Source organism: Mauremys mutica, chromosome 8, assembly GCF_020497125.1.
Source record: "Mauremys mutica isolate MM-2020 ecotype Southern chromosome 8, ASM2049712v1, whole genome shotgun sequence".
Classification (NCBI taxonomy): domain Eukaryota; kingdom Metazoa; phylum Chordata; order Testudines; family Geoemydidae; genus Mauremys; species Mauremys mutica.
This window is the reverse complement of record NC_059079.1, coordinates 99,066,304-99,080,107: the sequence shown is the minus strand read 5'-3', so window position 1 is coordinate 99,080,107 and position 13,804 is coordinate 99,066,304. Positions and strand designations below refer to the sequence as shown.

Sequence of the window (13,804 nt, the reverse complement as noted above, 5' to 3'; positions counted from 1 at the left end):
AAATGTTCATTCTGCCTTCAGCAAGACTGATTCAGGCATCAACATTTTTAGCAATTTCTCTAGGATTTTGTGTGTGTGAAGTGCAATCACAGCAAAGGGACTTTTCATTCTGAGGCTTTGATGTCTCTCTAGCCACAATCCTACAATAGGTTTGAATTTAATGGAGATCACAACATGTGGCGTGAAATCTTAATAAAAAACCAAAGACTTACGGCAGGGCTTCTCCCTAAAAGGAAAGGTCTTGTGCTGTCTATAATGTCCTATACTCATAAATCTGGTCAATGTCTGATCCAAATTACTTTAGATCCACTTTCTTTATTATCTCACATTGCAGCCGCAACAAATAAATTGTTCGGGCACACTTAAATGTTGAACTCATCTTTATCAGCTAGGAGCTTTTTAAACAGTGTATTTCTACAGGATACAGTAGCTGGTTATTGGCATGTGATCATGACAAAGGAAGGGTTTTTTAACTGACAAAGCTTTTTATGTGATCAATTACTAGACTTTACATTTAAACTGATAATCTTTTGTTTCTCAGTAAAGCTGCTTACTTGTCTCAGGCCTGGTCTACACTGTGGGGGGCGGGGAGGGGATCGATCTAAGATACGCAACTTCAGCTACGAGAATAGCGTAGCTGAAGTCGACATATCTTAGAACAACTTAGAATCACTTACTTCGCCCTCAAGCTGGGGATCACAAAGCACTAATATATTTCATTGGAACACTTTTGCAAGTAGGTAAGCATTACCGTCCCCACTTTACAGTTTGGGAAACTCAAGCACAGAGAGTTTAAGTGATTTGGTCATGATCACACAGTAAGTCAGTAGAAGACAGCAGAGCTCGTGAATTGCCATCCTGGGCATTAACCTCAAGATGACACTTTTCACCTGCCAGACTTTTATGCCCACACTGTATTGGAGGATGTATTATTAATCTATGCCACGTTTCTCTTTCAAGTCACTGGAAAAAATGTCCTAGGCATAGTTCTAATGCAGACCTAGGGCAGAGGGGAGAGACAGCAGAATCCTTATACCAGAGCTACATTCTCAGTGGATCTCATGGAAATCACTGGATACTATTTTCAAATCCCTGCTCCTCCCCAGAAAATTAAAGGCTAAGACAGTAGTTACTGGGCTCTTTTTAAAAACAAAAATAGATTGCTGATTCGGCCTGATGGGCTCCTGGTTTCTTTGCACTACCGTGATTGGAAATCCATGGATTCAAAACTATTGTTTATCGTTGGTAGTTCAGCAGCACTTAGAGGCTCTATGTGAGATCAGGGCCTCACTGTGCTAGGTGTTGTGCAAACACACAGTAGGAGACAGACCTTGCCCCAAAGCACTTACTCTCTGAATAAACAAGACAGACAAAGGGTCAGAGAGGGCACAAAGATGCACAGAAGCCAAGTGAAGCAGCTTGCCCAAGGTCACAGAGATGGTCAGTGGCAGTGTCAATCTCCTGATCCCCAGATCAGTGCCCTACGGGATCACTCTTCATCTCCATGCAAGCAAGTCCAAGTCTCCCATGTCTGGTTCATCAAGGATTGGAGGTGTGGCAGAGGCAGCAGGCTCACTCCTTAGGGATGTGGGGAGTATATTTCATCATCGCTACAGAAACTCCTGCAATGATGACGGTTTGGGTTGTGATCTCAAAAGGGGCTCCACTCCAGGCCTCTTTGGCAATATAAAAATAAGATACTACAGTAATATCTACACTGTGTACTATTGCAACAAGCAGCTCCCTTTCCTAATCTCTGGCTTTTAAATTCAATATATATCTTATTGCATTTCTATTGGTAAAACAATCTATCTAATCCAAAATATTAACATTTGGAAGATGCACGTTAAAGATAACAAGCAACTTCTGGTTAAGCAAGAGACCCAGTTTGCTTGTGGTGCCATGCTAGCACCTCAGTCCCCTTTCCTCCCCAAGCTGTGAAACCAGCGGTCTCATCTCAGTCTTGCACGTTAACAATGAATGTGGCAGCTTCACAACCAACAAGCCTTTAAGACACTGTATTTGTAACCTGATGCTTTAAAGAAATAATAAAGCGAGTCAGATTTAACTCAACCACACTGATTCTTGGAGCAGTGCTAATACGTTTGCCCAGCTGAACATCATAAACACTAATGGGCTAACTCCCAATCCCATTTACTTCTGTCTAACTGAAATGGATTAAAATGTGCAGTGATATAAAGCCACAGTTATGCTAGCAATACCACGCTGTGCCATGCACAGACAACTGGAAAAGGAGAGGCACCCCATGATGAGTATTCCTCAGCTGTACATATTTTGACCGAAATAATGCCGTTTCTTTCCTCTGCCTCCATTTCTCAGTTTGGCAAGAAGACAGTTGAGCAGGGCCTTTGTGATTTTGGAGAGAATCAAGGGAAGAGGAGTAGATGTCGGTGTCGTACCTTTCCTTTTCCTCTCCTGGCCACGGGGCACTTCCTGCAGTACAGTGCTTTGGGGAGCAGTAATGGAGATGAAGCTAGAGATGGGAATGGAGTTAAAGTGCAGCAGTGGGAGTCTGGATTCTGTTCTGTAAATCAACCTCCTTGCTCTACTGCAGTGGTTCTCAAACTTTTTGTGTGGGCAATCCCGGGGGCTGAGAGCTCACAACCCCCACGTAACCATCTCATGAACCTTTGAGGCTCATAAACCACGACCCCCAATTTGAGAATCCCTGCTCTACTGGGTGAAAGCAGCACGGAAGGCCTCAACCTTTTTTGTTTTCATAATTAATAAGGCATAATACCAACTCTGGGTGCTCCCCGGCAAGCAGAGAAATAACAGCAACACCTACCCATCTCCCTGAACTCCATGTTCACAAGCTCCAGCCAGCAAGCGTCAATCTCATCCAGGTCGTAGCGGATCACTCCTTGTGAGCACGTCCTGTGGACCTCCGAAATCTCAGAGGCAGACAGACTGCTTGGGGAAACCTGTGGAGGAGACTCCTCTAGCAGGGGCGTAATCCTAGGAGAGGAAAAGGAGAGCATAAGAAAGAGCTGCAGTACCTAAAGAATTTATCATTAGAAACCTCACTACAAACTATTTAGCCCTAAAGCCCTGATCTTGCCAACACTTATGTATGTGCTTAACGTTAAGCAGTCCCATCAAAGTCAACGGGGCTACTCCCATGCTTAAAATTAAGCATGTGGCATCGTGGGAGACCCTGAGAGATGCTGGCTATTTCGACAGGATGCTAAACCTTCTCGGTTATCTGTCAACCCAGAGGGATCGTTGCCATTGCAGGTGTTGTTTTTAATTGATATATTCACATAAGAAGTGATTAATGCAGAAGGATGTGTGCCCTGCATCTTTTTAAGTGTGTCCCAGGAGCTGTAACAGCACGAAAAGGGCACAGATTGACTTCCCCTCCATATACCTTGGCATTGCCTCTAACTGAGAAGCAGATGGTAGACAAGACAGCCCAAACAGAGGTAAAGAAACCACCAGCGAGCAATTACACATCACTAATTTTCATTTCCTTAAAATAAAAAGGAATAAAGAACCTCCAGAATAACAATTCAGCTGCTTAAAGCAGTGGGTCAAGGAAGGTTTTTAAAGAGTCAGATGCGGCTGCTGTAAAAAAATACTTTGCGCAGCTTGCAATCCGGGTGGGGTGAGGTGACTGCCATCAGATGAGAAAGAGGAGGATGTGCCAGGGTAAACAGGACACTGTACCAAAACAAACTATTTGAGCTTGGTTTTTAGGTACTGGAGAGGCTATGCTTTTCAAAATGTACAGTAAAGCACTCTTCACAAGCGTGGTGCTTTGCCTAGTGGTTAGAGCAAGGCACTAGTATTCAGGGGGTCTGGGCTATATTTCTGGTTCTGCTGCTAACTTGCTGCACGAGCTTGGGCATGGCTCTTACCCTCTCTGCCTTTTGTTTCCCAATCAGTAAATAGGGATAACAATGCTTACTTGCTTCATGAGCGGTGAAGGCATCTGAAATTGATCTATGAGCGGAAGGATGGTCTGGTGGTTAAGGCACTGAGCTGGAACTCTTGAAGCAAGGTGCAGATCCCAGCTCTGCCACAGACTCCTTGGGCAAGTCTAGACAAACATTTAGTTTGCGGCAAGGTGGGGTGTGAATCTACCCTGAACTAGCCTGCCATGAGCTAACTGTCCACGCAGACCCTGCTGATGCTCATTAACAATTTGTTAATGCACTTTGATATAATTCTCTTTGAAACTGTTAGTGTGCGTCAGCAGGGTCCACAGAGACAGTTAGTGCACGGCAGGCTAGTGTGTGGTAGAGTTACTCCCCAGCTTGCCATAAACTCATTGTTTGTGTAGATAATCCCTTATTCTCTCTGCTTCCCATTTGTAAAGTAGGAATAATAATCCTTCCCTTCTTTCACCCTTTGCCTTGTCTATTTATACTTTAAAATGTTTGGGGTAGGAGCTCTCTCTTACAATGTGTATATGGAGCACATAATACAATGGGGACCCAGTCTTGGTTGTGTCCCCTAGGCACCAGCTTAATGCAAGATCAGGCCCACTGGTCTTCTCCAGCGGATGGTGATGGACAGCGGAAGTGGAAAACATTACTGCATAAGGTATCTGAACATGAATCCCACGGATTAGCAATGGAGCCCAATGCACACTTCTGGCTGAGACAGACTGAATATTTGTAAGTGAGTTTTAAAACTTGTATAAAGATTGAAGTACCTCGAAGCAGAGACCTACAGTCAGGGGTTTATTTGTTCAGGTCCAGGACTGCACACTGAAAGAATGAAGATAAACTGAGCTTATAGTCAAAGCACAGGTGAAACCATGTGTCTGCTGTTTGGGAAATTTTCCATTTAACTTTGGGAAACATATAATGGGCCAAATGTATTGCAGATGTAACCCCATGAAAGCCCAGTGAAGTTACCCAAGGAATGAACTTGGCCCACACTATTTACTGGCACCAGAAGCAGCTCTGAATTGTTCGTGTTTGCTGGGCTACTCAACCCGAGGGAGTGAATTTGAGCTTGGAGGATACACACGAGGAGTTTGGAATTTAGCGAGGAGTTTTCCAAACTCCCTCTAGATTGCTGTAACCACTGAAAGTGCACAAAGATCCCAAGTTTTAGCTAGAAACTAGGCAGAGAGGTTTAGGCCCAGTTCAGTAAGATCATTAAGTAAATCCCCTCTGCGTACCTGGCTTTGTAGCTGCCAGGTTTTCTGAGACCGAGACCGGCTTCCAGCCACAGCATGCAAGCCAGCTGTGCAAAGGACTCACCTGGGTGCTTAGAATGCTGCTAGTTAAGCATTCACAGCAACCACTGAAAATGCTGCGGTCATCTGGGAACTTTCCTTTTCTCAACAGCACTTTCCTTTCCAAGAAAGCCTGCCAACTGAGGGCTGGGGTCCTGCTTCTTGGGCCCGCTACGCTTTCAGGAGTCCAGCTCTGTGAATGCCTTATTGTGCCATTATGCTCCCTAAATCCTGGCCTTAGGATGTAGAAAACTGTTAAACAAGCATCTTACCAAACAACAACAGTTTGCAGCTCTGAAGAGCCTTTCATCTAGGGAGCCCCAAGTGTTTTACAACCATGGATAAACAGAGCCTCACAATATCCCCAGTTTACAGATCATGGACCAGACTGATTGGTCCAAACTTGTCCACACAATGAGACAGTGGAAGACCTGTGGATAGAATCCAGGAGTCCTGATTCCCAATGCCTGCTTTAACCTCTAAACCACACTACTCTACATTTAGTCGACCGTCCTTCTCTCTTTTTAATGATGCCCCCAATCACCTAGTTCTGCACAGGAAAGCTGCCCACCCTGGGATGCCATTACTTGCCTGACATATCCCTGCACACAGCTATGTCCAGGAAGGACTTAACAGCCATTCCAGACATTCCTTTTCTCCCAGAAATCACGCTCCCTCACTTTAGTCTGAGCAGAACTTATCGCAGACTTGTGCAGAGCCCCGAACCTGCAACATTTTTATTTGCAAGGTTGATCATGAAATGATTTGAATTAGCACAAATGTGCATGGGACTCAGGTTAGCGCTCTCCTTATTCCTCCAGCCCCGCTCGGCCAGGTCTGCGTTACACTGGAACCTACTAAGCATGCTACCAAGTCTGACGCTGCCTCTGGCACAAGAAAAACCACCCAGTGCACTGAGCTGCGTTAGGCTCTCTACAACCAGGCTTCTCCTTAACGCTAAAAGGGGGGTGGCCCCATCAGTCTTTCATTTATTTTTACTGCTCCCTTAAGAGAATCCTTTAGCCCTAAAAAAACAAGGAGGAGTCAGCCCTAGGCAATATGACAATGATACAAGAGAGAGCAGCTGTCAGTTCTTTGGGACACTATCAATCATTTAATGTGTTTTCCCCACACAGCCTGAGAGAGTTTGCTGGCTTACCTCCCTCTGCCACCCTGTCCTACAGCCTTAGGAGCTGCCCATACAACAGGCTGTTCTCCTGCACCTTAGGAGCTTCCACACCAGTCTCAATAGATGTAAACATGGAGCTGCTGAATTTGTTTTACAAAGCAGCTCGGTGGTCTGAACACAAGCCCAGCAGCCAGGAACTCCTGAGTTCCAAACCTCCCTCTCCTACTTGCTGTCTCTGTGGCCTCAAGCACTTTCTACCCAAGTTTCCCCTTCTGCTAAATTGGTTTCATAATATTACTGACTTCAGGAGTAATAAACATGACATCACATGCAATTTTTAATGGTATATCTTATTCTTTTTAAAAATAGATGATGGTTATCAATAAGAATTCATCTGTTCTCCACACTCTCCATTCTTGCCTCTTTTACCCTGCATTCAGCAGAATCCCAGATTTCAAGAGAGCCATCAGGAATGACCAATACGAAAGCTTTGGGCCTAGGTCTCTTTGAGAACAATCTATCTTTCGAGGAATTAAATACTTTCCTCTCACACCACGAAGGATTAAGCCATTTTTTCTCTTCATGTGGTGCTTTTATTTCTTTCTGTCTTGCGAGCATTACTACACATCTGTTGGCAGCAACCTCCCACATGTTTTGATTCCGAAGTCAAACAAATAACCCTACCTCCGGCTAAATCTGTCTGCATGAATCTCCTCACATTGGTCCCTGTGATATCAGAGGGTTTTTTCCCCCTCAGAGCTCACTGAAGGGATGAGTGAGAATAATCATGTGGACGAAGTGCCACTTCAGGAAAGAAATAGCCAGCCTGGATTTTTATATATACTGCTCTGTACAGAGCTGGGAAATTTAATGTGAAAAAGCACAAGTGAAAAGTAGGCTACTCCAGCCTCCGCTGAGATGTGGTAAGCCAAGCTATGACAGCTATTACAGTCATTTACTTTGAGGGCTATCAGATGGGGACGAGAAGCCAATGAAACTCTTGTTATTCTTAGACTGTGAAGCTAGAAGCAGAAGAATGTGGTTGTTAAGGATAAAGCTGCTTTTTCAAGGAGCTCAGGAATCCTGCCTCTCTCTCAGTGAGGTACTGTTTCCATCATAATGAGCCGATGCTCATCTACGCCAGCCAGAAAGGAGAGACTCTGTGCCTAGGTAGTCAAGTATCAGGGGGTAGCTGTGTTAATCTGTATCCACAAAAACAACAATCTGTTAGTCTTTAAGGTGCCACCGGACTCCCTGTTGTTTTTGTGCCTAGGGAGGTTAGCAGCTTACACAGATGGACAGGCAGACACGGGGTTTTAAGTCTGATAGGGCTCTCTGCACATTCCCAATCACACACACCCTACCCCACCAGTCACAGTACCACCAACAGGCCGGGAAGTGTGTGTGAGGGGGGTAATCAAAGGAGGTGATGGGGCCAGGCCTATCTTATTTTGTATAGGGGGTCCTCTGCAAAAACAAGGCCATCCTTTAGTTTTGTACAATGATCATTTGTGATCACATGCTCACGCCTCCTGCACAGTGCTCAGTAAGGAGCGTGTGCAGTTCAACAACTGCCCTGGCAAGTCGCGTTAGTGCACCCCAGGGATCCAACACTATCTAGCACAGGGGTCAGCAACCTTTCAGAAGTGCTGTGCTGAGTATTCATTTATTCACTCTAATTTAAGGTTCCGCGTGCCAGTCATACATTTTAACGTTTTTAGAAGGTCTCTTTCTATAAGTCTATAATATATAACTAAACTATTGTTGTATGTAAAGTAAATAAGGTTTTTAAAATGTTTAAGAAGCTTCATTTAAACTTTAAAATGCAGAGCCCCCCGGACCGGTGGCCAGGACCTGGGCAGTGTGAGTGCCACTGAAAGACAGCTCGTGTGCTGCCTTCGGCACCCGTGCCTCAAGTGCCTACCCCTGATCTAGCAGAAGGTACTGAACTGACAAGTCTTTTCTGGAGCTTTGCCATGCAGCAATATTTGATCAACTGTAATTGTGGGTGAGCAATCTGAGTTCAAACTGGATGATATGGGATGATACATTAAAATCCCCAATTAAGAAATGCTGACAGCCAGATACCAATCTCTTTTACACTGAGTGACCCCTTTCGCCCTGCAATACAGCAGATCAGGATCTGCCTGCAAGTCCTCGTTCTGCATTTTGAAGCTGTTCCTCTCCTGGGGCGAATTAAAGGGTGGAGCTCTTTTTTTGCCCTCTGAATGAATGTGAGGTTAATGCTTTGTCTTAGGTGAGATGAGTTGGAAACATCGGCTCACCACCAGACACTGAGCTCCCACTTCCCAAACACAGTGTCCCAGAATTGCCCATCACATGAGGAAGCCTCTTCTCAAGTCTATTTTCTTCCAGGCCTCAGAGACGTCAAGGTGGCCTCACTCTCTGCCAGTGGAGGAAGGCTACGGGTTCAGTGCTTCCACCCTCTAGACACACTGAGTAGTACCCTACTCCACAAGCAGTCCCACTGAACCGACACAAGCCCTACATAGGAATGTACAACACCACAGCTACACACTCCTGAGATACCTCAGGATGAACTGTTTCATAGTATGACGGGCTACCACGCAGAAACTCAATGGAATTCCTCCTTGCCCACCCTCCCACACAAATGGAGATTGTCTTGGGGAGGCACTGCGATTCAGGGCCCAATCTAATTCACAGCAAAGTTCATGGAAAGGCTCCTACAGACTTTGATGGGCCTTGGACTGAGTTCTTGAGCATCTGACTGGAAACATTAACGGTCAGAATCTTGCATTGATTTAAATCAGCATAGGCCGATTTCCACCAGCAATGCATCCTGCCCTGCATCTCAGTATACCTCAGCTACTGCAGTGGAGTTAGTCCAGTGTTCCTGGAGTCACTAATATCAAAATCTGAGCCTGAGACTCTTTGAAGCTATAGAATCACGTTGTAAAAGGGTCATTTAACTTCTTCATCCTTCCCAGCTAGATAAACGGTGCCCAGCTCTCCCCTAAATACAGCAGAATTCTTTTGACTTCAGTGAAGTTAACTCTTGAATTACATCAGTGTAAATGAGACGAGAACCAGACCCGTTGAGTATTATAGTGTTTACTGAGGGCCAGATTCTGACTGTGCTTGTAACGCCACTAGCATCAGAGAGAGTTACTTCTAATTTATAGCAGTGCAAAAAATATCAGATTTTGCTCCTGGATAAGACAAACCGAGGTCCTGTCTGCTCTGTGTAGACGTTCAAGCTCCCAGAAGACCCTTTGTAAGAGCAGGGATGTCCCGACCAAATGCGATTACACTGCCGTGTAATGTGCTGTGAGGAAGCTGTCTACTACCCTGATGGCACAGGAATCCTTGTAGATGATACCACAGAAGGTGGCTGCCCTCCTGTATGTATACAGTGAGTGGGGCACTTTGGGATGCTTTGGAATGAAAGGAATCACATATCACACTTATGGATTGGTTCTGGACACTGTGTAATAAGAACCAGGATGAAGAGAAGCGAAGCGAAGCTGCCTCATCTGCCATTAACTTCCTGGATGGGAAATGAGCAGGCACTCGCTGTCAATTCTCCCGCATTCTTCAGCAACTTTATAGCATCACGTGTCACACTTGCCATGTGCATGACAACAGTGTCACACATAATGACATGCAATCACAGGAAGAGCTAGAATTGAAAAGCAAAGCGCGGTGCCAGCTCTGACAGCTCTCTGCAAACTTAGGAGCTGAAGCTTGCAGCAATATTTGCACAGATCACATTTCCTCCTTGAAATATCACATCATGACACAAATGTCAATATACAAACATGCTGCAAGGAAACAAACAAGCACAAAGCAACAAACTTTACTGTATTACAGCTTTCAAAAAACCGTCTGTGGCTGGGATATTTCGGATCATGCCAAACCCGGGGGCCTGATTCTCCCCTCACTTACACCGCTGTGAACTGGGGATAGCTTCACAGAAGTCAGAGAGTTACACTGGTGTAAATGAGAGGCCAATCAAACCTGCTATCTGTGCTTACAACTGATTTTAAAACAGGGCTGTCAAAGAATTCATCACAGGAGATACTTTAATGTATTTACCCTCCCTGCACCAGATGGGGAACTGAGTCACAGAGAGACAAAGTGACTTGCCCAAGTCACACAGAAAGCCTGTGGCAAAGCAAGGAACTGAACCTAGGTCTCTTAAGTCCCAGGCTAGTGTCCTAGCCACTGTCTGTTCAATAGCCAAACTGCTCACTGCCATCAGAACACCACACTTCAGATGCAGGAGTAAAAGACGAGACTATGTGACTCAGTGAATGAGAATCGGGACACCTGGGTTCTTTGTCTTGTCCACTGACTTACTCTGTCACCTTGTGCAAACCACCTAATCTCTTTGTGCCTTGGTTTCCCCATCTGTGAACTGAGGCTACAGACCTGTAAGCCCCTATGTAAAGCGCTTTGGGGGCTATGGATGAGTGCTCTACAATTGCCAAGTATTATTATGTGCTACAGGAGCAAAAGGCAAGCTAAGTTCTAAGAAAGATCCAAAGGGTGACGTCAAGGAGCAATGCACTAGGAAATACAACCACTGTCAGTCAGACAGTGAAAGATGCCACTGTAATAACCCTCCAGATTTCTGGCTAGGACTTCAGAAACTAAACAAAGACTAACCCTCGGAGATTCCCTCCCAGGTTTTACACTGAGCCCAGTGCAATCTAGGATAGGGCTTCGGGTCTTTAGTAAATTCTGTATGAGTATTCATACAATGCAGGCATAAGCAATAAAGCTTAGACTTATGAAAATCACTAGCAAGTATCAGTGCTTTGAGTTAAGGAGCACCCAGTCACCTGGAAGATAGGAGTCACCATCACCAATGCATCTTGCTCAGGACCAGCCAGAACTGACATTAACTTTATCTATTAACCTAGCTTTCCGGTTAGCAATGCAAAGCAGCAGTCCTATGGTAAGTCACCAGGAAAGCTCAGCACAGTGGGTCTTAAAGGAAAGCCTAATGCTCTTTTGGAAAAAATATCCAACTGCAATGAATATTTCTGTTTCACTGGTGCAAAGAGATGATTGAACAGATACAAGGAACTATACTGCACAATCGGGCTGTAAGCCTTTATTAATCCTAGTTATGTAACTTGCTTACTGAACAGCCAGCTGCAACAGGTGACACTTTGAAATGTGTCCAGGTGGTGATGTGCAAAATGTTGATCTTTGAACCTCAGCAGAATGAAGAGTTTATTTTTAGCCTGGCATAAAAGTGCAAAGATTAATATTCTGTGTGAATATCAAAGGGACAGCACGCCTAGGCAATTTACTGTATTGACAGTCATTAGAACGTACTAAGTCTGGTAGAGATGCAAGTGCAGACTGATGGTGGCTGGGGGATCCTTTATGCATTATCAGTAAATATGATACTGCCCTGTTAATGGAGCACTGATATGCATAGGTCCTGTATATCACTATCCCTCTGCAGAAAGGAATTTAAAATACAACATTGCTTAACCCAATGTTGAGATACCAGAAAGAGATAAGGGCTTGTCTACATTACCCGCTGCATCGACAGGCAGTGATCGACCCTGCAGGGGTCGATTTATCGCGTCTAGTTTAGATGCGATAAATAGACTGCCGAGTGCTCTCCTGTTGACTCTGGTACTCCACCAGGGCGAGAGGCACAGGCGGAGTCGATGGGAGAGCGTCAGCCGTCGACTTACTGCAGTGAAGACATAGCGGTAAGTAGATCCAAGTACGTCGACTTCAGCTACGCTATTCACGTAGCTGAAGTTGCGTAACTTAAATCGATCCCCACCACCACCCTAGTGTAGACCAGGCCTAAACCTTCACCCAGTCTTCCAATCATCTGGCTAACAGTGGTACAGGTCTGTCTCATCTTGCGCAGGGGCTCCGTTCCGCGGTGAGCGCGTAAAGCGAAAACTGCGTATAGTCAAAATTACATTGAGTTGAATGGCGGGCAGAATTGCCTGCACTACAGAAACAGTATTTAAATTGTTATTTTTCTCTTTTTTTTTTTGTTTTTGCCAACCGCGTAAAGTTGAAATCGCACATGTTAAATGCGCATAAGATGCGACAGACCTGTAACTGCTGTGTTAGCTATATACTGAGAACCTGAAAATGCAAGACTGTATTTAACTCATGGCTTTGAGATCCCCAGAATACCAAAGGTGCGGATTGGAGTCTATAGTTGCTAATGTATAGTTGCTAATCAATGGTACAGCCCTAAATTAAGGTTTCTCCAACATTTCAACATAAACATTACAGTTAATTTTCTTAATTTCAAAATTACCTGGATTTTATGGAACAGCCACTGTTTGCTCCTTACATGCTAACTGATTACTAAAAACATATTTATTAATATGGAAAGATGTAACCGACACAATGCATGATGCATTGTTATTGATCCTCAATAAATATGTGTAAAACAAGCCACTAGTATTATGGAAAGTGTCTTATGATGTCTAACTCAATTTCATATTGGGGAAAATAACAAAAGCATTACTGTATTTGTTTATTACAGTATGATAGTCCTTCCATGGTTCCTGTTCAACTGCAGTTTACTCACCACTACTAACTAAGAGTAGTGTAAGGGAGGAAGGATGGGATAGCTCAGTGGTTTGTGCCTTGGCCTGCTAAACACAGGGTTGTGAGTTCAATCCTTCAGGGGATATTTAGGGATCTGGGGCAAATATCTGTCTGGGGATAAGTCCTGCTTTGAGCAGGGGGTTGGACTAGATGACCTCCTGAGGTCCCTTCCAACTCTGATAGTCTATGATTGAATATATATTAATACAAAGTGTCTCTTGTAAACAGAACCACTAAACTTTATGTGAGTTTGGAATTTCCCCTTATTTGGCAGGACTCCAGCACCCTAATAAAAGTGATTCTTTGTACCTACTATAGATAGCACTTATATAGATCCTAAAAGGCTTTACAAATGTTTAATAACTAACCTTCACAACACCCCTTTGAAATAGGTAAGCAATATCCTACCCACTGAGGCCCTGAGAAGTCAAATAACTGAACCAAGGTCACACAAGTGGCAAAGTCAGGAATAAGAATTGCTAATGCCCAAAGCCTTGCTCTATAAATGCAAAGTGCTCCACTTAGGAAGGAACAATCCACTGCACACATACAAAATGGGAAATGACTGCCTAGGAAGAAGTATTGTGGAAAGGGATCTAGAAGTTATAGTGGATCACAAGCTAAATACCAGTCAACAGTGTAGCACTGTTGCAAAAAAAAGCAAATATCATTCTGGGATGTAGTAGCAGGAGTACTGCAAGTAAGACACAAGAAGTAATTCTTCCGCTCTACTCCGCGCTGATACAGCCTCATCGGGAGTGTCCGCTTCTGGGCGCCACATTTCAAGAAAGATGTGAACAAACTGGCAAAAGTCCAGGGAAGAGCAACAAAAATCATTAAAGGTCTAGAAAACATGACCTATGCGGAAAGACTGAAAA

General features: G+C 44.4%; 1 protein-coding gene across 6 annotated transcripts in view; it reads right to left on the bottom strand.

Annotated features, from left to right (window-relative positions):
- JADE2 (jade family PHD finger 2) overlaps nt 1-13,804 on the bottom strand; it is a 210,528-nt gene that overhangs the window by 57,737 nt on the left and 138,987 nt on the right. For all 6 annotated transcript variants that reach the window (XM_045026036.1, XM_045026037.1, XM_045026034.1 and 3 more), the window contains one exon: nt 2,810-2,979. In XM_045026036.1, the coding sequence (XP_044881971.1) occupies nt 2,810-2,979 (170 nt within the window). The remainder of the gene's footprint in view (nt 1-2,809; nt 2,980-13,804) is intronic.